This window comes from Microcebus murinus, chromosome 25 (genome assembly GCF_040939455.1).
Source record: "Microcebus murinus isolate Inina chromosome 25, M.murinus_Inina_mat1.0, whole genome shotgun sequence".
NCBI classification, from domain to species: Eukaryota; Metazoa; Chordata; class Mammalia; order Primates; family Cheirogaleidae; genus Microcebus; species Microcebus murinus.
In genome coordinates this window covers 24,335,750-24,360,277 of record NC_134128.1, presented here as the reverse complement: position 1 = coordinate 24,360,277, position 24,528 = coordinate 24,335,750, and the positions used below count along the sequence as shown (strand labels likewise).

Below are 24,528 nucleotides of genomic sequence, written 5' to 3'. Positions count from 1 at the left end.
CGCCCACACCCGTCAGGGAGGCTCTTGCGCCGGGCGGGCGCAGGCAGACGCTGGAGCTGGTCGTCCCTGCTCGGCCCAGTCCCACACCGCACCCCAGCACAATGACTGCAGCACAGGTCACAGCTGCCCTTTATTTTTAAGTTCTTAAAATAAATATTTCGTGATAAGGATAAAATAAGCATTTATATCACTAGAAAGCTTTAAAATTCTAATTTGTGCATCTATGCACATTCGACACATGATTACTTCAATTTCTCCACGGTCACTGCATCTCCTCCTTTAAGACAGGTTTTTTTCTGACTTGCCAGTTAATAAAACCTTTGGCAAAATCTTAAGGATGCCGTTAAGATTGTGGGGAAAAGCAGTAGCATCTCTGACCTTTCGAATTAAATGTGGCCGAGACCTAAGGTCTGAGAACCAGCGTGGGTTCGGCCTGGCTCCCGAGCGCAGGCAGGAGTGCTGGGGGGAGCTACCGCGTGACCCACGACGGGTCCTTGGCGATCTCCGCGTTCTCCGGTCCCAGGATGGCCCAGCTGCGCGTGCTGCTCGCGGTGCCCAGGTACCTGCGTGGGAGAGGCGGGGGAGGTCGGGACCCCTTCCACTGGGACCAGGCGGAGTCCCCCCTCCCTCCCTGCACATGCACATGGGCCCCACACTCACGCGTGGCTCACAGCGACCAAGCTGTCTCGGGTGACCGCGAAGAGCCGCTCCCTGTGCACCTGCTTCGCCTCGTTCGAGAGCCCGTACAGGAAGTGGTCCATGCCTGGAAGACAGAGCGCACGCACGGGTGGCATGGCTGCCCCCGCCAGGGGGGACTCCAGTGCCGCAGCTCCTGCCCGGAGTCCGGATCAGAGTCGGCAGGCACTGGCGAGGCCGGGGACACCGAGGGCAGAGCCACGAGGCCGCTCTCGTGCATGTCCAGATGTGGCGCCGCGACCCAAAGAGCGAGTCTCGCCGCTGTGGCCAGGCGTTGGGTCACGCAAGCTCTGAAATGGCATCCTCTAAGATGCTCTTGCCTGGAGGAGAAGCGAGTTTTCAAGGTGGATGTTTAGGGTGTGTAAAATCGTAGGACAGAGGACAGGGAGGTGGAAGAAGCAGGAACAACGGGGCCACCACCCCTGTGGCCCACAGGCACGAGTGACCCAGCACGCGTGTGAGCCGCTGCCTGGTGAGAGCCCCGTTGCGGTTCTGTCACGTACTCAGTACCTTTGTCTGAGGGTGCGACGGGAGCGTCCACGCTCGCAAAGACGGACAGCTTGGCTTCGTCGATGTCCTGCTGCGTGAACTTCCCGGATTTGGCCCAGTCCACGGCCTTCCTGAAGGCCTGGAGTGTTTCCACGGAATTCGGATCCCTGGAAAACCCAGAGTTACACATTCAAGCATTTTATGGACGGATAAAGGAACGGCAACCGTGTGTTGACTTAATGGTTCTCCAACGTTTTGTTTGTTAACGGCTCCGTTCTGACACTTGACAGTCCAGTGGCCACTGGGAAAGCCAACCGCTCTGTAGAAACCTGTCATGCAGAAGCAGCTCCACGAGGACATGCCCCGTGAGGCTGCAGGGCTGAAGCCATAGGAGCCAGGAGGCCGCACCCGCCAGGCAAACCGCCCACCTTGTCCTGAGGTACCAGAACACCTGTCATCTTAGGCAGCAAGGCCACAGAAAATTGGAATTGCTCTACGTAAAAGGGCAATAGTCTTATGTCTATGAAAACAGATCTCCTTAGGCCTCTGCAACTGAAATGGGCTCAGAAAGCTCTCGGGTTGTACAGCCAGCCCCCTGATCAGGGAAAGACCCCCAGGAGAAGCCTGAAACCTCAGATGGTACCGAACACCACCTACACGGTCTCTCCTACACGGCATACCTAAGGTAAAGAGGAGGGCGGCTCACCTGTAGGAGTAAAGCGTGAACACCCCGCTGTGGCTGAGCTTGGCGCCCCCGCCGTAGGCGCCGCCTTTCTCCCGAATTTCCGTGTGCAGGAACTTAGCCGTCATCAAACGTGCGAGTATCTTGAGACTGAAATTGATTAAACAACGCAGGTTAACAACATGGAAGCATGATGACAGGAGAGCATCACATACAACACGAAGTGATCGGAAGAGACGTCCAGGGCGTAACTGACGAAGCAAACACGAGGATCCAGTTGTGAAGTGACATGATGTGCATCACGGTCCCACCAAGGCGTTTTGTCTTTAATGAACAAAACCAACACGTGAGAAGAGTTTCCAGTCTCGGGCAGTCCGGGCTGGAGAGCGCAGACGCTGCCTGCAGATGCAGCGCTCTGCACGCCCAGCTTGTTAGACATGTGGGGCACGTTTTATGCCTGATAAAGTAAGGAGTTGTTAATTTTTGCTGCGAGGGCAAATGCGCACACGGTCATTTATGTGTAAATGACTCACATCAGAATCTGGGCAAAAAAACTCCAGTCCACCTCTTGGGTGGGTTTTCACAGGTGCCCTTAGGAAAACACAGCTCCAACACAGCCCGTTCTGCTGACGCCCACTGGGAACGGTGACGGCCCAGCCTCTGGGGAAAGGATGGTTCTAGAAAGCTTAGCCCGCCCCCGGCTCCACCCGGCCACGCCAGGACAGGCGTCCTCACGGGGGCCAGGTCCTCCTCTCCTGGGGCTGGCCGCTCTGCTGGGCGGGGTCCTCAGCTCTCCCTTCAGTCCCTCACGGGCGTAGCTGCCCGAGACAGTGGGCACAGGAGGGGAATTTGTGGGAAACACCACACCCCAAGTGGTGGACTCCCAAGGGTGCATGTCTGGGGGCTTTTCTCCTGGCCCGGCCAGTTTCCCCAGGACCTGGCACGGGTGTGTGGCAGCCACAGGTCAGGTGGCGCCGACTGCCCACTGCAAACTGCTGCCTTCCCAGCTGTTCTGGGAGTGTCCTGACCCACCCTCCGCCATGGCTGCCGCCACTCAAACCAGGGCCTCCCCTCCCCGCCCCCGACATGAGCATGGAGACGGGAGCTGAGCTCTCAGAGGGACTCTGGGACAGGCTCCGGATCCCAGCCTGCTCTGAGGGCCACACCTGTCTCCATCCTGCCCCCCACTGGACCCTGCCACAGCCCGGCCTTCTCCCTGGGCCTCCCCTGCAGGCCCCGCTCGGGTCAGGCTCCCCAAGTCCAGCCACTCCGTCCCGTGGCTTCTGTGCCCCGGCCATGGTGGCTCTGCGGGGCAGCCGGGGAGTCCAAACGCAAGCACACGGGACAGTTTGCCCATTTGTCAGAAAGTCTCGGCGCTAATGTACACCATCTGCACCTGCAGATGAGGCGAGTGAACTGGGCATTTGACGGGAGTCTGTGTTGAGGGCCATGTCCGCCTTTCTGTTTTGTTACAGGACTTGAGGGATCCCTGTCACCTACAGAACTGAGTGGCTAGAAAGCCGGGCATTTGCTTTGCAAGGACCTGGCTGTGATGAGACCACTCGGGGTCTCTGCTCTGCCGTGGGCCCTTGCTGGCCAGGTGCGGGGAGGGCGGACCCTGCAGTGGCAGGGCAGCAGCACAGGACGTGGAGCCCAGCCCTCGTGTCAGCGCAACGGCCTCCTGCGACGGACATGCCTCGTCACCGTCTAACACGCCGACAAACTTCCCCACTGAGGCGCAGCCCCGGGAGAGATGCCTGCCACCGCCGCCCACCTGGCATGGTCCGGATTCGAGTAGGGGACCGTCCGGACGCACTCGCCCACGTAGTTCACGGCGAAGGGCAGCAGGAAGTGGGTCTTCGTCGGGCAGGGCTTGAAGGCGGGGTCCTGCGAGACAGAGGCAGGAGCGTCAGGGGGGCCGCACGGCCTGCAGGCGCTCTGCCCGCTTTAAAATCCACGTGAAATATTCCAAACTGGACACGGCGCCTTTGAAATTTACTATTCCGTTAAGGACATTTCATTCTGCGTCATTACATCGTGGCTGATCCTCCGAAGCATGGTAAACTGCCACGGGCTACGATGAGCCAAAGCAAACGGCACCATCACAGAGCCCAGTGAGCCGAGAGATGCTCACAAGCTGCGTCCACGTGAAGGTGAGCCGCAAGGCAGCGGGACCACCTGGAGCAGCAATGTTCTCCTGAGCACGAGCTACACCCACCCACGAGCAGGGCACTCGCTCAGCGCTGTCTCAGCGAGGCTCGGGGAGGCAGAGACAAAGACGCAACTTGCTCACGGCTCCAGGCCCACGCCAGCCCCCGGAAGGGCTCACGGGACACGCACAGTCAGACAGCTGCGAGAGGCTCGCATCGGTCACGCGACTCACCGTGATCAGCTTTCTGACCATCTGGGAGCCACAGGCGTGTCGGTTTCCGTCAGAGCCGCCGTGCGCAGGTTTCTGAAAACAACGTTTCCGAGAGAAATGAGAAAAATTCACAGCTCGCGCAAGATAGGTAAGAAGATACACATTTTCATAAGGTCCACAAAACTGATATAAACAAATCCGCTCTAACGATGCTTTTTATGTTTTAATAACAAGTGTTTTAATTTGTTAATGCTTTAAAAAAGAAATTTTAATAGATTTTCAGATTGTGATGTACAAAGACTTCTTTTCCAGAACTAAGAAAATTGTATTTTAAGCCTTGTTCCTCCTCCTGCAATGTCTAGTGATAAAACTGCTCCCGGATGAGAGGCCGCGTGAAGCACCCGGGCCGTGGTGCCCCGCACGTGGGCGCCGCTCCCAGGCTGGCAGGGAGACCGGGCCTCGAGGGGACAAGGAACGTGCACACGTCAGAAACCACTCTCTGCAGAACCCACAGACTGCCACCCTCTCCCCTGAGAGGTGACACTGTGTATTGGATTAAAACCCACTCTGTTAATTAATGGAGTTCACCAGCTTAGTGATCAGAGAACAATCCATGAGCCAACGAGTCACAGCGAAACAGCCGTGACGACCCGTGTCCCCCAAAGCCGCACAGACGGCAGAGTCAGACCTGCTCAGGGCACCGTGTCCCGCAGGGAGACTGCGCGCCACTAGGCATGAGCAAGAGAGCAAGCGGACTCGGTGTCAAGGCCACACCTCGGGGTTCGAGTCCCCGTCCCCACGGGGCCGGTGCAGGGCCAGCTACTCAGCCCTCCCGAACCTCAGCCTCTCGGTGCACGGCGGGGCATTAACGCCTGCGCACTGGGTGCCCCGAGACCTGGGATGGGTCATATGTGTGCAAGATGAGGACAGGCCGTTACCGCTGGGTGCCCAGCCTCGCATGGGCATTACCTCGACCACGTGGGGGTGTGCGGGCTCCCGCTGGCTGCGCCTGAGGCTCCTGAGGAAGCTCCCCACCGCCTGCTCTGCCGGCGCCATCTGCTGTGGGGTGGCGTTCACGGAGCATCTGTTTAAAAATTGCGCACACGTGAAATTATTAGTGTTGAAAGACCTGTTCTACTAATCCGTCACATTTGTATAAATAACACAAAAAATTACTACGTGGTTTTTGTATGAAATAATACGCAAGAACGTTAAAAAGAAACAACAGGAGCCAAATGTTGAGCTGACTCAGCCGTCTTCCTTCCCTACAAGCTCGAGTCACCACAGCGTCAGTGCGCCCGGCTCACAGCAGCTGAGACGCAAGATGGCGCCGCTGCCGGGACCTCGTTCCTCAGAGGGGTTCCGAAGGCAGAGAACACTACGGCCTGCCGACAAGGCCTTCACACTTACGTGTCAGAGACCAGAAATTTCAGAATTACTGTTCAGAAAAGAAGTCAACACTTTGAAAATGTGAACTGGTTGCTAAAACAGAAAATTATAAAGTGCCCCAAAGTTGTCATGCTCTCAAGATCATATAAAAATAGAACTCCCAAATTCTACAGAATCACAAATACTGTCCTATAAAATTTACTTGGACTCTATAACATATTGACAGAGTATGTATAATTCTCTCCATGGCCCTAAACCTTAAATTTATTTCAGCTGAATTAGCAGCAGGTACCATTAATGCTACAGCTCAGGCCAGCAGCCCTGCGCAATGAATTCTCTCATCTCTTTCGATAAACCCGCAAAGCTGAGCTCCTGGGAGAAGATCCAGGGGTGAAGCCGCCCGGGGCCTGGGTGTAAGCTCAAAGGACAGCCTAGCTCCCGAGGCCTGACCGGAGCGCCTCCAGGGAACCGACCACCAGGCCGCTTCCTGCCACACACAGACCGTCCTGTAGAACTTGCCAGAGAGCCTCATAACTGACCGGGAGAGGTGCCAGGACTCCATGAAGAACAAGTGGCTTAGACAAACGTTTTCTTATTGATCATCATTGAATACTAATCAGTGAATCTGACAGGAAGGTGCTGGTGACAAACTTAAGATTTTTAAATTTCCCAGTTGCCCATCAATACATGAGTGGATTAAGGAAATGTATGCGTATACCATGGAGTACTATTCAGCTTTCAGAAACAACGGTGATAGAGCACCTCTTGTATATTCCTGGATAGAGCTGGAACCCATTCTACTAAGTGAAGTATCCCAAGAATGGAAAACCCAGCACCACATGCGCTCACCAGCAAATTGGTATTAACGGATCAGCACTTAAGCGGACATATAGGAATAACATCTATCGGGTGTCGGGTGGGGGGGGGGGCATGGGCAATATACATAACCTTAACATTTGTACGCCCATAATATGCTAAGAAAAAAAAAAAACTCACAGGTGAGAATATAAAAAAATTTTTTATAAAGGTTATAATACCTGCAATCTGTATACCCACCAATAATGAGTATGTAACAGAACAACAGATTTATGCTTAAAAAGAATTTATATATATATTTTTAAATTTCATTCCCGTTTGCTGAGGGCAGGAGGCGCCTGAGCTGGCAGACATCCTCAAGCCACCGCGTGACTTCACTCCCACAGACACAGACTTCCACACCGGCCTATTGCTCTGCGGCCCCCACTCATGCCTCCCCTATGGATCACTTGGTTTCGGGAGCAAAATAACTTCAAATATTTGCCCTGAGTGTATCTATTTGCACTTCTAGGATAAAATTCGCTTGCTCTCTTCCCCACCTCGCACTACTTTTATGGAACTTAAAATACTATTCTTTTTTTTTTTTCCCATAGAAAATGATTTCTTAGCTAATAAGAACATATGAAGTGGCCGGGCGCGGTGTCCCACACCTGTAATCCCAGTATTCTGAGAGGCCGAGGCGGGAGGATCGCTCAAGGTCAGGAGTTCAAACCAGCCTGAGCAAGAGCGAGACCCTGTCTCTACCAAAAAAATGTAAAGAAATTAATTGGCCAACTGAAAAAGAATATATAGAAACAATTAGCCGGGCATGGTGGTGCATGCCTGTAGTCCCAGCTACTCGGGAGGCTGAGGCAGGAGGATCGCTTGAGCCCAGGAGTTTGAGGTTGCTGTGAGCTAGGCTGACGCCACGGCACTCTAGCCCGGGATGCAGAGCAAGACTCTATCTCAAGAAAAAAGAACATTTGAAGTCTAGAATCAGTTCCATGACCTACACTTTACCAAGCACTCCTTCTGTCTTGAAGGTCAGTGTATGTAACTGCAACTTCAAGCAGAAAACATCTAACACCACACTCAGTGAAATGGAAGGAGCCGTGAGGTCTCTGTCTAGACAGGAGCCGGGAACCCACCTCATGTTATTGCAGTTCAGCAGATGCTTCTGGATGAGCGGGAGCTTTCTCAGGACCGGTGTGATGTCCGCCATTTCCGAGACACTCTTCATCAGCCTCACCTGGACCAGAGGAACCCAGGGACAGAGACCACGATGGACCTCCCGGCTGGAGACCAGACACCCTCAACCTCAGAGCCCTGCTAGGCCAGGGGCTCAGTGCCCGGCATGGGGGACGGGGTTGGGGGTGGGGCTGGGTGGTACAAGGAGGAAAGTGAGCTAAAAAAAGAACAGTATTTCCCTATGCAATGTGGTTGATAAGCTTTTCTGAGATATAAATAACTTATTCCCAGAGAACACAAGCGGCCCTGCAGGACCTGGCCAAGCCGGAACAGCACGCTTGTTGTCCTCACCGCGTCCCACCTGATCCATGCCGCCAAAGGTCTCCTGCAGGCCCCCCGCAGGCGTGAGGCTGCTGCCCGCTCTGATGGCCGCATAGAGGTGCCCGGAGTCCGGCACCCCGTTGGAGAGCTCCTGAGCGGTCATCCTGACCAGCACCCTGAAGCGGTCCTCTTCCTCCAAGCGCGGGCTGTGGGCAGCGAACAGAACGGGCTCCTGCACACCCAGCCTCGCCCCCTTCTATTAACACACCACGGAGAACGTACTGAGTGTAAGTTTTCCGGCCGTTTCAACCACCTCAGAAATTACACGAGAGAGATCAGGCTTGGGGAATCAACAACACAAGCACAGTCTGCTTTACGACACACTTCAGACTAAAATCTCCACCGCACCCCAGGAATTAATAGCGTCATCTGCAAATGAAGTTACCTGTTAAATATTTCAGTCCACAGATGCATCATGTCTGGTAGGTTCCGATCCAGGCAGAGAGATGAAAACAGCACACCCTAAATCATGGAAGGGAAAAAAAAAATACAAAAGAAGAAATTAATTGCAGCATAATTTAAAAAAAAATTCACTGGAGAAGCAAACTTTTCAGCACAGGTGCATCCTAGAAATAAAGGCTACCTGCTCGTAGGTGTCCAGGTGGGAGTCGTCGGGGAGCACGTGGGGGGACACGGTCATGCCCCCCGTCTTCAGCTCCATCTGCTGAGCCTGTTGTCTGTAGTCCAGGCTGCCACAGCCCATCCTGACACGGCAGAGAGGTTTCCCTCGATTACCAAGGTAGCCTTTGCCAGGTCATTTTAAAGATCATGCATCTTGAATTACAAGTTGTTTAAACTAAATACACACAGCTTTAAAATCTCTCTTTTCACACCATGCAGGTTATAAAACACGATGACACTGGCATCAGCCCTCCAGAGTGTTCACGTGCATTCTCCCCCAGGTGGAACCAGGACCTCTCGCTCGGGGACCCACTGACAGCGTCCGGGCCACCTGCACCTGGGCGGCCAGGGTCTGCACAAAAATAAAATTCTAGCACGCATGTGTCTAATCCCGAGCTTTAGGTGTCCTCTGAGTGCCCCTCGCCCTCCTCTCACACAGCCCTCCGACACGTGCTTCATCTGCTCAGACATCTGGTGGTCTGGGGGAAAATCTGAGGACTGAGCCTTTCTCGTTCCTAAGAGGAGCACCAGTCCGCTCGGCACCGGCGAGGCTTTCTGCAGGAAGGGAGGCCGGCAAGTTCGGGAGGTGGCCAGAGACCCCCAGCTCCTGCCTGGTCTCTCACCTACAGTGCTCCTGGAACGGGAAGGGAAGCCACAGCCCTGCCCACAGCCTGTCCTGTCACCCTCAGCACAGACACAGGGCAGAGGGGAAGGGACACATGGCTGCGTGTGCAGCGTGCGTATCCCCACATCTACCCACCACGGACACCTGCCCACGGGAAGGGCGCAGGGGGGCGGGTGTTCAGGACAGCCTGACCTACCGTGCCAGGTAACTACCTTTCTGATTAACAGCCATTATTCTCCAAGATATTATCAGGTTACTATTGCTGTATTACCTATATTCTAGGTCCATAAGTATTTTTTTTTTTTTTTTGAGACAAGAGTCTCGCTTTGTTGCCCAGGCTAGAGTGAGTTCCGTGGCGTCAGCCTAGCTCACAGCAACCTCAGACTCCTGGGCTCAAGCAATCCTTCTGCCTCAGCCTCCCGAGTAGCTAGGACTATAGGCATGTGCCACCATGCCCGGCTAATTTTTTCTATATATTAGTTGACCAATTAATTTCTTTATATTTTCAGTAGAGATGGGGTCTCGATCTTGCTCAGGCTGGTTTCGAACTCCTGACCTCGAGCAATCTGCCTGCCTCCCTCCCAGAGTGCTAGGATTATAGGCGTGAGCCACCACGTCCGGCCGCTCCATAAGTATTTTAATGTGACATAGAAGGAAAACATAATCCTCATTAAAAAAAATTCTAAACCAATATATGGTAAGGTATTACTATTAGTGCACTGAAACAATACAGACATGTAGAAAGTATGTATTAGTAAAACACACGAAGACGTGTGAACTATACGAGCCCGTGTGTGTCTTCATCGTACTTGGTGAGGACGCTGCAGAAGAGAGGCACGTAGGGCCTCAGCTCCTCGGGAAGCGTGTTCAGGCTGGAGAAGGCCCGGAAGTAGACCACGCCGTTGGTGGGCTGCGCACAGTACTGGACAGGGGTGTCTCCGGCTGGAAAGGCAAGAGTGATTTGATGGCTCTTGTCATTACTAGTACAATGTTAACCACGTTAATATTTAAGAAATAACGCTACTGCTTTTCGAGGATGGAGGTTTAAAACTTGTATTAGCAAGAAAATACTATTCACTTGCTACAAATTACATAAATTTCCTTTTTGAAGGAAGGTATATAAATTATACCCTCATTATGATAGAAAACTGAAACAGTAGTTATTACTAAAGTAACGCTTGCTTTTTGAAGAATGAGAGAGGAAGAATGGAAGCCTGTTTTTCCAGCTTCCTAACAGGGCAGGGGGCACCCGGCTCTTTCCACCCCACCCACCTTCACCCAGTGCCACTCCGGAGACATCGGGCCCCACCGTCTCACCCACCCAAACCGGTCCCCTCCCCCACAGGTCCTGCCTCTCTTGGCCCCTGCTGCAGCCCAGGTGGCCCTGGGTGGCTGCGGGTCCCCTCCAGGCCTAGGCCGGGCGTGGGGTGTTCCATCTGCACAGCCCTGCCGGGCACGGGGCCCTGAACCAGGAGAAGCCCCGAGCACATCCTGATGGTGGATTCACCTTCACTCACCCTCCTAATGAACACTTACGGAAAGTCACTGACAAATAGAAACTATGGGGCATTAAAAGACCGGTGGGATATTAACCTTAATTTCCAGAAGACATTTCACTTGCATACACACACACACGCGCGCACACAGAAACACATGCATGCACACAACTAAATCAGACATGGTAAACACAAGCACTGCTAAAACACTACAGGCAGGTAGAGATGTTGCCCAGGAAACAGGGACGTCCTGGCACAGTCTAAACTCCTGCCTTCGGTGGCCGAGTTGAAGCACCAGCTGTCGTCGCCTCAATAAACCTGGCCAGGCCCCTGCGGAGCCCAGGCTCAGCCCCTCCAGGGAAACTGCCTCTCACGCCACCACCCAGCGGGCAGAGTAGGACAGTTGGGGCGGCAGGACGAGACACCAGGGACAGTCGGGGCATAAAAGCGGCCTCAGCTCCCTTCCCATCCTCCATAACCGCCGCCACCCACACCCCACCCACAGCTCCTGTCCGCTACGCTGCCTGGGGCGGAAGAGAGTGGACTCAGGGCTCCGAGGATGCCCGTGTTGTCAAAGGCTGCACTTTCCGCAACCACACACAGCCCAAACCCTCGTCTGACCCTACCGCTGCAACTGACAACGACCTATCTGATCCACGTGAGACAAGGACACAGACTCGGGCTCCGAGTACAGAGGGCCACTGTCACTGAACGTTTGTTCAAGGCCCCACGGAAACCGGACTGTAAATGAATGGGGACACTCAGGCGTTCTACACGAAATATCTAAAACGTGACCCCGCTTTTCCCGTGGGGCCTGGCATTTAATGCCACTGAGGAACCAAGCACAGGGGAAGAGGACAGTGACCTGCCATGACCATGCGCAGCTCCGTGATGGGCATGGTGGGCTCGATGTCCGACACTTTCAGCGCCGGCAGGCAGGAGGCGTCCTGAGGCTTGCTCTGCTCGGTCCGTAACTCCAGACCTAAAAGGAGCCAAGGCCACGAGCATTCAGTGCCACAACTGAAGGGTTTCACGCACCTGTGTGCTGTCACCTACGTTCACAGCTGGCTGGCCAGCCCCTGCCAAGCGCAGCACCTCGGCACCGCGGTTTCCGTGTGCCCGCAGGACGCACACGGGCGGCCCTTTTCTAACGCTCGTTCTTCAATCGCTTTAACAAAGCGGTTTCGCTGGGGAGCCGCAGCTTCTCACGCAGTTTCCCCTCCGCCCCTGGGAATTTTATACCAGACCGATGGAACTTGTTTTTAAGAGTTTTCAAACCACTTCTTGCTGGGCTGAAATGTAATGACTTTGACACTTATTTTGCATCTGCAGGTATTTTAGCTGCAGGCTTATGTAGTCACGTAAATCTCACAATTACAGCAATGCTTAAAGCCCCATTTCTGTTCAACCAATGACAGGGCAGCAGCCCCTTGCAGGAGGGTCAGGCACAGACCCCAGTCTGCAGAGAGAGAACCCACCCGGCCGGGCAGGAATTTAAGGACAGATCTGAACAGTGCACGTCTCCCCCAACTATAAACCCACTAGAAAGTTCACTAGGTCTGGGTGACGGTTAGGAAGTTAGTAGGCACAAAATTAAACACCAGACCTTTCTCGTAGATCAGCTGCTTGTCTTTCGGGGAGAGAGAACCGACCATTTGCTTTAGCTTTTCTGCTTCCATCTGTGCCTGTTTCTCATGGTACTTGTCATCCGGTCTCATCGACAGAGTCAGCTTATGCTGGTTATTCTGCAACAAACACGGCAACAAAAACCAAGTTAAAACCAGGTTTTCTTAAAACTGAACGTGCTGACTCAGCCTCCGCTGGTGTGTCTTGGTCCTGTTGTTCCATTTACCCACTTTTAAAATAATGTTGGGAACAGAACTCACCTCAACAATTGTTTTGCCGATGAAAGTATTAATATATAAGCCACATAATATCCTTACACAACCATACCTGCTATGTCAGTATAGAATTTTATATGCTGTTACTATTAGAATTATTATTATGATCACTATGTCTTAACCATAAAATGTATCAACAGTCAACATTTTCATTACACCTTGGGTGTAAGAACGTTTGTAATTTTAAATACTATGAATCTTTGATTTTAGTCTAAATTGAAGATAACACAGACTTCTAAGTTAATTTTTATCTAGTGTTCATTATACTATTGATTTCTGAATGGCTGGAACTAAATTTTCTATTCAATACTTTGAAAATGACAGGTGATTTAATGTGCTTATCTTATTTATTTCAATGATCAAAAACACACACACACACAATGGTCACTTGTAATACTACAAAGAGAGGTGGGAGAACTGAAATGCAACAGAAATTTTACATAAGACAACTTACAACTTAGAGAGAATGTAGGTCATATGTCCGAAGCAGACAACAATCTCACCTACCACAGTAACGCCTTTTAAAAAGTTCTACCATATTAATGAGTGTCGAGGAAGGAACATACAACCCAGCACAGATGCCTAGAAATCTAGGAAAACCGATGAACGACACTGAAAGAATTCAATCGTAAAAATAACCAGAGTATGCATTACGTATAGGTGACTATTCTCACAGTTTACATTATTCTTCTATTAACAAAATATTAATGGAAGAGTGTATGAAGATGTTCCATTCATACATTCCTATGTAAAACTGCACACATGTAACCACACAAAAACCAACTTGCATTAGAATATAAAACACAGAATTTAAGTAAATGTTAGCATTTAAATTTTTAATTAGAAAATAAGAAATTATGCCACCCATCTATTAACAGAAACTAACTTATATATATATATATATAGATTACATTCCTAACATTTTTTTCATCATTATAAAACTCAACTCCAAAATTATAGAAATTCCCCAACTTCCTTACCTTAAAATACTGTTTTACTTTTTCTTGCAAAAATTTGGGATTGTCCTTCAGGCACTGCCTGAATTTCACCAGGAGATCTCCCAACTGCAGGAGCTCCACGGGGTCTCCGTCGTGATTCCAGCAGGAGGCTATGTGCTGGGACGAGAGGTTTTTGCGTTCACACGGCCGCACCACACACACTGTGTATCTACACCCCAGTAAGCGCCCCATATTTTATTAAGATCCTAGCTTCTACGCTTAAAAACACCACAGATGATCGTTGATAACAAAAATTAAGTCAATCATTGGTTGGAGAAAAAAAAAAAACCCCAAACTCATTAAAACCCTATTTTGTTTTAACAAAATAAAAAGCACAGGTTTTAATTATTTTTAGAAATATTATTACCAACAAATTACCAGTTATCACAAATTCCTACTTATTTAAGGTATCCTGTGTAAATCTGTTTCCCATAAAAGAATATCAAAAAGCCAATTGAGCTATTGAAAGTAAAAAAACCAAAAAGTATATTATAAAAACTAACCAAAAAGTAAATTTATATATATGTGATCCAAAACAATGTAACTTTCAAGGTTCAAATGAAAAGCACCATCAATACCAATCCATATTTTCAGTGCTGTCCAGAACCACTAATTACAGGTCAAAAAGCCAAAACCGAAGAGGAACCAAAGTGGCTGAGGAATCACATACCGACGTGAGGGTGAGTCCAAAGCTGGTGGACTGATGCTTCATTTGTATCTCCAGTTTATGAAGCAAAGCTTCAATTCGGTCATCTTCAAATCCTTTCCTGCAGAACACAATGAAGAACTAAGACACTGAAAAGCAATAAAAGTTTTAGAAAAAGGAAGGTAGCGAAGGTAATTGAACAACTAAATGTGAACTAATACATGCACCCTGTCCCACAGAGCGCGGGCCAAGCGGCGCTGCAGGCTCACGCCTGAGGAACAGAGCAGGCCGGGCTTACTCAACGACTCCGTCCACCGTTCTGTCTATGAGGGTCCTGACAGTCTCGACGTCTTGCTCCGCAATTCCCTGCAGGCCGACACTGAAGTAGGCCTCTCTGGTGTAGCCGTTGTACCTAGAACGAGAAAACGGAGATGATGCACGAGAACCGCGCTCGTTCATCACCCCTTGCAACGCTCTGCGTTTAAAGATCAGGACGAAGAACCTTCAACTCCGGGCCCTCCACTCACAGCCCAGTAACGCAGTGTTCTCAGACATAACTGGTCACGAGTGCACTGCATCCCCTTAATAGTTCTAAAAAATCAATACAGTTTAAACGCTTGAATCGTAGCAAAATAAATCTAAACATAGAAAACTGCTGAGTTTTATAAAATCTGAAGATTTCTAACAACACTTAATGACCTAACTGTTAAAACAAGCAACAGTATGACATTCTAAGAACTTGGAAGAGCTTTCTTTTTGGGTATTTGGTTTTTTTTTGGCCAAATGTCCTTTCGGGGACCACGGACAGCTGGTGCTGGAATCCTGACACTGTCCAGAGCTCCCTGCCGGGGCCTGGCCGTCCTGTGTGCTGTGAGACCTTCAGCAGCACCCTCGGCCTCCACCCTGCAGTGACAACACCCCAAAACGCCCCAGACATCGTCCCCAGGTGTCGGGATGCGGGCAGCAGAGCCACTCCCAACCGAGAGCCACCGATCTCGCCTAGTGACAGAACTCACCCAACATCAGGGGAAAAGTCTGTGCCGAGCCCAGATTCGATCAAGGCTTTGTAGAAGGGGGAGTTGGGCCCCGCAATCAGCAGTGAGGACAGGAGACTCAACGTGAAGGCCTCAAACGTGTCGGTGATACTTCGTCAGGACAGAAGGGGGGAGGAGGGGAACAGAAGGGAAAATGGTTGGCCCTTATATATGTTTTCAAAGTCACTTAAAATCACTATTCAATGAATACTTTTGCTCTTGCTGAAAAGTCCTGCATTTCAACATTTTAATAATCATATGGGCAAAACAAAATTTTTTTTAAATACTGGGGGTTTTTTGGGTCCCAGAACAAATTTAACTGCATATCAAATGCTTGTCACGTGCTTTCACAGATACTACTTCAGTGGTGGCGTGGCGACAACATCAACCCCATAAAGGAGACAAGAAATTGGAAGAGAGATGGGTGAGGCCACCAAGCCGCAGACCACGCTGGCAGGGCACAGAGTGGCACCTTCCTTTCCTGAACATCCTTCAGGCACGTTCTGACCTGGACTCTCGAAATCTCTAGAACTACACAGCTTTGCACGTGGTACATTTTTCCAAGGCGAGTGTTCATACATAGTATTATTCTCACACTCAAAAGGGACCCATGACCTCAAAACAGTCAACGACTGCCGTTCTAAAGCAGTCATCCTCGTCTCTGTAGGAAAGAAGCCTTAAAATGCAAGTAGGAAGTAAATCACTTCTTTTCCAGATGGCTACTGGACATGATTTCCCCCCAAAGCCATTTCAGATGTCATCAAAACCCTGACATTTTGTTCCAGATGGCTACTGGACATGATTTCCCCCCAAAGCCATTTCAGATGTCATCAAAACCCTGACATTTTGTTCTCTAGTCTTAAAACATGCTTGACTCCTGAATCCTAACTGTACGTTAGTTTACACTCGACTGCAGAATTCTCCTCCTAACCTTCTAATCTGGGTATTTTCCCACTGGTTTCCGGCCCATATGAGCTTTAACCACATACACTTACTCTGGTAAGAGGAAGCTAACGCTGACCGTCGTCTGCTTAGCAGGATCTGTAGCAAAGGAATCTGGGCCGCATGTTATCTGGAATTCCTTCTGCAAAGGACATGATGCCTTAAGTACGCACAGAATCTGGGTGGTTTTAACTACTAGGTTACCTGCATTTACAAAATGGTCCGAGACATGCTTTTCATTAACTTCCTTTAAAACAAATAACCATTCTTTAGGCTGAAAAGCTCTTAGGTATTTTGCACAGCCCACAACAGCACTTCAAAACCCTCTTACTAGCACACATCTGAGCACATGAACAGGTATGACAAAAACACGACAGGGCACTCACGGGCTCATCCCAGGGCTTCTGAGCGGGCACCGAGGTACTTGGTTCAATTTTCTGAAACTTGCTCAGTGCTTCTTCATGAATTTGTTCCAGATGCTGGTCTAACGGAAAATTGCCGTAAGTGAAGAACCTAAAATTGAGGGAATGTATTAGTGTATTTCAGTTTAAAAGATCAGAAATCAACAGTGATGGATTTCTGCATGAAGTGGAGGGAATGCAGTACATGGTAATCCCCCTCATCTGAGGTTTCACTTTCCAAAGTTTCAGCTCCCCCTGGTTACCAAGGTCCGAAAATATTAACGTTTTGAGAGAGAGAGAGAGAGAGAGAGAGAGAGAGAGAGAGAGAGAGACTACATTTACATAACTTCCATTACATTGATATAACTGTTATACTTTTTTATTATTGTTGTTAATCTCTTACTGTGTGTGCCTAGTGTATAAATGACACTATCGGAGGTATGTACATACGGAAAACAGTGTATGTAGGATTCAGTACTATCTGTGGTCTCGGGCATGCACTAGCAGTCTTGGAATGCACCCCCCACATTTCTTTGCTAAATGTGAAAAAAGTCATGTCATTTAGTTTAAAAATGCAGACAAATCAACTCTTAAAACTCCACTACTAAACTTTTAAAATGAGCATTACCTAGCATTACTCGGGTGATAGTGAGTGGCGTGGAACTGCTTCAGCTGTGCCCAGGTGAGCTCCGGGATGCACAAGGGATCGCCGCCGGAGACCACCGAGTACGTGTGGTCAGGAAGCAGTCTGTTCTGAAGGTGCTGTGAGAATATCCTCTCGTTGTCTGTCTTGAAATGAACAGAAAACAAGTAAATAAAATATGTATGTGTAAAATAACATACATACACAGTTACAATACATCAAATTAGTCACATTCTGGAGCACATGCCTATTAACACCTTGCAAATTAAACTGTTTAATGGCAAACAAGGCCACCCGTGCAGGTACCATTATAAACGTGGCCTTCAATTTAATCATAACCTGTGCAGGGGACCCAAGGACTGGCTCTCTCGGATGGGCAGAAACATGTGCTTTCCAACGTGCACTGGGTGAGTAGCGGCTGTACAGGTAAGGCCAGGGCAGGGGCCTCCTCCTGTCCGCCAGACGCAGGGAGAAGCTGTCACCTCACTTAGTATCAGGAGAGTGTCTTGGAAGAAATGACACCCAAATTAAGTAAGGATTAGAAACGGGAGGGAGGAACCAGGGAGCAGCACTGTGTGTATGGTTCGCCCCACACACGGTAGACACGCCGGACAGACCAGGAGGTCTTCAAAGTCACGATGGGACTTGAGCACACTGGCCCAGGACAGCAGTCCTCAAAAAAGGAAAAACGTTCTCAAGACCCCTCTAGATTCCCAAAAATTGATGAGGTCCTCAAACCTGATTGTGTGTGGTTTTTTGATTCTGTATGTATTTTTATGTGTGTGTGTGTACATATATTCATATAATTTTGCTATATTCTAAAGTAATGCTGAGACATTTTAAAGATAATTTTCATTTGTTAACTTGACCCATCATTACACATCACCATAAATATTTTTTTGAAAAATACTTTTCGTAACAAAACACAATTACTGACAAGAGTGGTCCTGCTGTGCATTTTCCGCAACCCTCTTTAGCGTCCAGCTCCGTAGCAGAGGCGGCGCCCTCCGCCTGCTTCCCTGCCTAGTGTGCCGAGGATGGCTCGCCCCGCCCCGCGGCCTCTGGGAAAGCCCACCACACCCCCGGGCAGCAGTGAGTGGCGACAACAATGTCTTAGTACTACGAAAGCACTCTGTATCTCGAAGACCTGCTGCAGGTCAAACGCCCACACCCGGCTGTCCCCAGGCACCGTCTGAGAGCTGTTGGGCAGAGGTTCAGGGACCAACAGCAGCCTGGCCTCGCTGTCCCCGTGGCTTCGACTCACATGCTGAGCCCCGCTAACTTGAGGAGTCGTGACCTCAGATGGGAACATTTAATGGAACAACTGAATGCCAACTATCTTTCCAGTGCAACTGTATTTCAATATTTTACACAGGTAAGTTTAACACAATATGAAAGAGGAAGAAAACTTACAAACACTCCCTTCATCTCATTAAAGACAACTCCTTTGAAGATCAGGGGGCTCTGGGGGTCACTCGGATTCTCGTGTTCGAGTCGCCATCCTTCCTGCCTAAACGATGACAAACCATTATCAGATGACAGCAATTCCAATACTGAGCCTGAATCAGGTAGTTGAACCACTACGTACCAGAAATCCAGTTCCCGCAAGCGTGGGAAAAAGACCGCATCCAAGTACACGGACAGCAGGTTCTGGAAATCCCTGGGATTTTGTGTGGAAAACGGATACAGAGTGTAGTCACTGGCTGGGTACGAAGGAAAAGAGAAATTTTACAATACAACAGATTCCTACTGAAATCAACTTACTTTCAAGCCTCATTTCCCTGCAACAGTGAGTGCTAGCTGGCCACAGAGAGTCGGCAGCGATCCGCGCTCTGGGACCTACCTCGCCACTCTCCCGGCCCGTCCCCCGAGTCCCACCTTGCCCAGACCCAACTCAGGGTTGGCACCCAAGAGGCACCTGAGCTAATTCTTCAGCGAACACCTGTGTGGCCCAAGTGCCTCTGGAGGCTTCCACACGCCAGGAAAGACCAGCTCATTCCCTGAGCGCACCGGTCTGACCTGCTGCTCCTTGGGTTCCCTCCTTCCCAGCAGGCTGCGTTCACACCACCGGCTGCGCATTCTCCCCAGACGCACGAGGCCCACACTCGTGAGGCCCCATGCTACTGCAGTATTCCCAAAACTCTTCTGACCCTTGCTAGAAAAAAACCTCAAATACCTTTTTCCTAAAACTTCACTTTTTATAATCTAACTAAGATGTGATTTGCTTAAAGGATCAAACTTCTGATCTCTTTCAACTAGACTAGAGACTGGTAAAAGTTACTCTAGTGCATTAATTGTCAAATACCCTCTTTTTTTCTGAGAAACCAACTGAACCCCAGCGGGTGTGCCTCGCAAACCCAACAGTGATTCCGGCCCGGGACGCCTCACCTGTGAAGGCGTTCATGAAGGTGGACAATGACCTGTTCAGCATTTTGAAGAAAGGGTCTCTACACGGGTACTTCTGAGAGCCACAGAGGACCGTGTGCTCCAGAATGTGCGGGACCCCCGTGCTGTCCATCGGCGTCGTGCGGAACTGCACACTGCGGCAAAGAGACACGGACGGGGGAAAGGTTAACCTTAGTACTGGCCGATATGGTGCCTCGAGGGACGATTAGAAACAATCATTTTATCACAATGTCTAAACAAAACGTCTTCTAACTGAAATGTATGAAATTACTGATTCAGACTGTAAAACGATGATGTGCTATATTTAGATGAAGATATAAACTCATGTAGTCTTTTCCTGACGTTTTCAGGATGGCTCTGTCAATAAAAATATAACATTCAAGAGGTATGATTTTAAACTGCTTCACGTACGGTAGCTGTCCTAACATAAACACTCTAGACCACGCCCCTGCAATGCGCCCATACCTGAACAGGTTATTCGTGTCTTCTCTGGCCAGGTGCAGGTACCTTGCTCCCGTGTTGTCATGGCTCAGCTTCACTGCGGTAAGGAACAGTTCTGGAACAGACGTCACCTGAGTTGAGAACAGAGTAAGCAGCTAAACTTAGAACAACATTCAAAACGATTATCCTAAATACACTGAGAGAGAATTGGCTTTTCTGCCTTAAATTAGTGCCACCAGGAAGCCAGCAGTTTGGAGCTGAAAAGGACAGAACCATCTTATCCAAATCTCTCATCCCACAAACGAGAAGTCATGACCTAAGAAAGGCTGATGAGAATGTACACATTCTTTCGAGCACTTGCTGTTTGCTGGTATTTTCTAAGTCACACATCTAGTGGCCTTGTCACATAAATCACATACATAAAGCGGTCTGCTAATGCCTGCATAATTTACAGCTGTTAAATTATTCACGTTTCCAAGTTGACTGTGCTTTGTAATAGATGATCAAGGTATTTAAAATCAGTAGACACAGAGAGATGTCTGCCTAGAAACAGCTTTCACGGTAACTATTCCTCAAACAAGAATCATGGTTTATCACAAAGTAAGTTTCCATGCAATTTTATAAATAATGGAAAACAACCCACCACTCTGGAAAAGGCCCTATTAACAGTAACTTGCATCATGAACCCAGACTAATCCGAGTGGCCTTCGGGGGGACTTTACAAATGCTCCCACTCTGCCTTCGTGACTCACCGTGCCTGGACCTTGCCTGAAAGCCCCCCGGCACTGCCCTGGCCTGGCGAAGGACAGCCTGCCCCCTTTCTCAATGCCACGGCCTCCACAAGCTCCTCCCCCACCCCCTCGGCACTTCTGTGACGCTCATCACGCCGGGCCTGCAGCTGCAGCTGCGTGTGAGTCCTTCCAGATCATAAGCTGTGTGCTACAGCCTCGCACCCGCCACAAAGCCACCGGCCAGCCAAATACCCGAACTACATAGTTTTTGGTTATTTTATTAAATAAAAGTGCATTATGAAACGTTTATGCAATAAAACAAGAAACAGATGAATCCATTTTAACATAAACCTAAGTAAATACAGGTCCGTGATCTCTTCTCTGTAATTCTGAAACCCAAACAAGCTCAGAAAACAAAGATTCTGTATAGGGTTAGAGCAAACTATTTGATGGCAAAACCTGACTGAACAGACGTAGGTGCCCTAGCACTGAGTCTTTACGGACCACACGCAGAGTAGCCATCAGATTTGGCTGCAGAAACACGAGAGTGTGTTTGATTACACAGACCCAGCTGGGAGTGCTACCTTCTAAGCTGTCAGGCCTCAAGGGGTTCAGAGAAGGGACTGGGAACCACTTCATCTGCAAGCTCTGCTCAGCTGAGCAGCTACCATGAAACAGGAGCCGTGCTAGGGCCTGGGGACATAGGCTGAGACCCCCAGTCTCAGCTCCCAAGGACCTCACGTGCCAGCAGAAGCCACACCTGCGCACACGCAGGTTTGGAAAGAGCGTGCCGAGACGGACCCGTACCTGGTTTACAGTGAACCCGTGGATCTTCTCCCCCACTTTGTACTGGAGAGCCCTCTCGCAAGCCCGGCTACTGCTCCACCTCCGTACTTTGTGGCGTGTATTGCTGTATTGAAGAAAAGTCATCCAAGTTAGATGATCCGCAGGAAAACTGCTCGGATAACATAACTGAGCAACGGAATGAAAACATAATAAAATAACTAAACACACGCTGAATCTTGCATCTTCCAAAATCTCGCACAGTCCAGAAAATTAACTTCTGCCCATTTTAACAATCTTTTATCTCAACTCAGAGAAAGCTTCATAATATCAATAGTTAAATGTTTAAAAGCTCTCATTTGTACATGTTCACAAAAGATACAAATTTCCCTTGCATAAAAAACAGCTCTCATGTCAACATGGCTCCTTTGCATCCACAGAATCCTCACAGATTTTCACAGTTTACCAAGAAACTCAAACTACTACAAAATCCCATTACATACCTACCAAACTGGTGAAAAATAAAAGCCTGATATGACCAGGAACTCTTTATACACTGCTACCAGGAAGAGCAACTCAAAAAACTTTGGAAAAGCATTCATCATTAATAAGCAAAGTTGAAGATTAGAGATTCATTCCCCTTTATGCCAAGATCCTACGGGCCTTGCACCTGTGCACCAGCACAGGAGGACAAAGAATGCCGGCACTAATCCTAACAGTCCCAAACTCAACCAAAGGGCCAGCAACAGAGAACGGATAAACATGGACTATTCGCTCAATAGCATAAAATTACCAACAAAATGAAAGAACTACAACCATATGTAACAAAGATGTGGGTCACATAACTAGTTGAACAAACAAAAACAATACAAAGCACAGATACGTTATTATTCTAAACAGGTAAGAGTGTATACAGGTGGTAAAAATATAAGGAAAAAAAAAGCAAGGAAATAATTACTGTCAGGTGAATGATAACTTAAGTCAGGTAAGTGATTAAAGGGGAGGGGCGGATAGAGTTACAATCAGGGGCAATCTTAAACCTGGTAATGGTGACACTACTTTTTTTTTTTAATAATTATTACCTCAAACTGTATCATATGTTTTATGGGGTTTTCTACATCGACACTGTATCTCACAGAAGTACCAGGGCTGTCCAGAAAGTATCCAGCTACTGTTAATGTGACAAACGTCTCTATTTTTCATATTCCATGGCTGGATACTTTCACACAGCCTTCCTATTTCTTTCAAAGGTGACAAATACAGGAAAAAAACAAAAACACACCGACTCGGGGCATTGGCAACATTATGGAGATTCCCTATAATGGACCAATACTTCCTTACTGATTAAGCAAATCCTAGAATTGCGGGATAGAGGGCTTTTTTTTTTTTTTTGAGACAGAGTCTCACTTTGTTGTCCAGGCTAGAGTGAGTGCCATGGCGTCAGCCTAGCTCACAGCAACCTCAATCTCCTGGGCTTGAGTGATCCTTCTGCCTCAGCCTCCCGAGTAGCTGGGACTACAGGCATGTGCCACCATGCCCGGCTAATTTTTTTTATATATATATCAGTTGGCCAATTAATTTCTTTCTATTTATAGTAGAGACGGGGTCTCGCTCTTGCTCAGGCTGGTTTTGAACTCCTGACCTCGAGCAATCCGCCCGCCTCGGCCTCCCAAGAGCTAGGATTACAGGCGTGAGCCACAGCGCCCGGCCTAGAGGGCTTTTTAAGAAGTCATTTATCATCAAGAAAACAATGTTATGAACACGCTGAGAGGAAATAGGAGCCCCGCCCACCAAAGATACTTTCTGGCAACCTGCAACACACGTGATGGACGTTTCCGCTGCCAAATTGAAACGCTCCATAAGGCGCCCCAACACTGAGTGACACCCCAACACTGACTGACACCCCAACACTGACTGACACCCCAACACTGACTGACACCCGTGTTCCCCCGCCTGCAATTACAGTCCTGAACTGCACCGCCCATCAGGTAAGGTTTGGGGGATCAGCCTGGCAACCAGACATTTCCCCCCATCTTTACCCCATAAATTGAGGCATCAGAAAAAGCTCAACTCCCGCCGCCTACGGTTCTACCGAGCGCGGCGGCCTCGGGTCCGTGCAGGGCTCAGCCTCGGGGCACAAGGAAAGGGGAGCAGACCGGGGTCGAGCACCTCCCCGCTTCTCCCGCCCGGGCAGGGGCGGCACTCGGGGGCACCCGGGAAGGAGCCCGGGCGCGGGGACAGGCGGGACCCCGACGCCGACCGCCCGCCGCACCTCCGCGCCTCCTCACCCGCCTCTCAGCCTCCGCAGCGGGCCCAGCGCCCTCAGGGAACCGCAGCGCCACATGGCGTGTGACCTGCGCGCGGCTGGGCTGGCGCAGCATTTAACGTCACGCGCGGCGCCGGCCGGGGCGCGTCGGCCGCGACTCCCATTGGTCAGCGCCATGGCGACGACCTCTCCGATAGGCTGGAGAGGAAATGGGCGGGGCCCCGCTGCGTCGGGGCGGGCCTCGAGGGCGGAGGGCAGGAGGGGCGGGGCCGGCGTGCCGAAAGGGGCGGGGCGAGGCGAGGGGCGGGGCGTAGTGCGGAAATGGGGGCGCCCGGCTTGCTGCGGGATGTGGACGGATGGCAGGCGGGGCCGCAGGGTTGCGGGGCGTGCTCAGGCGAGGGGTGAGGCCCAGCATGGAGGGGCGGGGCTGTGCAGATGAGGGCGAGGCTGTGCAGGTGCGATGTGGGCGTGGTCAGGGCGGAGCTGTTCGGGAGTGATGTGGGCGTGGTCACGGGGCTATGCAAGTGGTGGGCGGGGCTGTGCAGGTGTGTGGGCGTGGTCGTGGGCGGGGCTGTGCAGGTGAGGGCTCCAACAGGGCTCTCTGGTGGGCAA

The 24,528-nt window shown here is 50.0% G+C and overlaps 1 protein-coding gene across 2 annotated transcripts; it reads right to left on the bottom strand.

Moving 5' to 3' along the window:
• Window positions 1-117: 117 nt before the first annotated feature.
• Window positions 118-24,023, bottom strand: PITRM1 (pitrilysin metallopeptidase 1). Of its 2 annotated transcripts, none has more exons than XM_012745152.2 (27): window positions 23,939-24,023; window positions 21,675-21,777; window positions 20,161-20,267; window positions 19,678-19,829; window positions 18,878-18,992; window positions 18,703-18,799; window positions 17,275-17,435; window positions 16,632-16,758; window positions 16,299-16,387; window positions 15,286-15,414; window positions 14,568-14,681; window positions 14,294-14,390; window positions 13,606-13,740; window positions 12,331-12,469; window positions 11,590-11,706; window positions 10,038-10,170; window positions 8,566-8,686; window positions 8,368-8,444; window positions 7,963-8,128; window positions 7,562-7,662; window positions 5,199-5,313; window positions 4,251-4,322; window positions 3,642-3,754; window positions 1,892-2,017; window positions 1,207-1,352; window positions 661-763; window positions 118-563 (listed from the first exon to the last, which is right to left on the bottom strand). In XM_012745152.2, the coding sequence occupies exons 1-27, from the start codon at window positions 23,992-23,994 to the stop codon at window positions 470-472; spliced, it is 3,105 nt and encodes a 1,034-aa protein (XP_012600606.2). In that variant the 5' UTR covers window positions 23,995-24,023; the 3' UTR covers window positions 118-469. The 2 variants fall into 2 exon arrangements, with proteins under 2 accessions (XP_012600606.2, XP_075853707.1); XM_075997592.1 differs by lacking the exon at window positions 23,939-24,023 and adding an exon at window positions 23,690-23,880.
• Window positions 24,024-24,528: the final 505 nt, after the last annotated feature.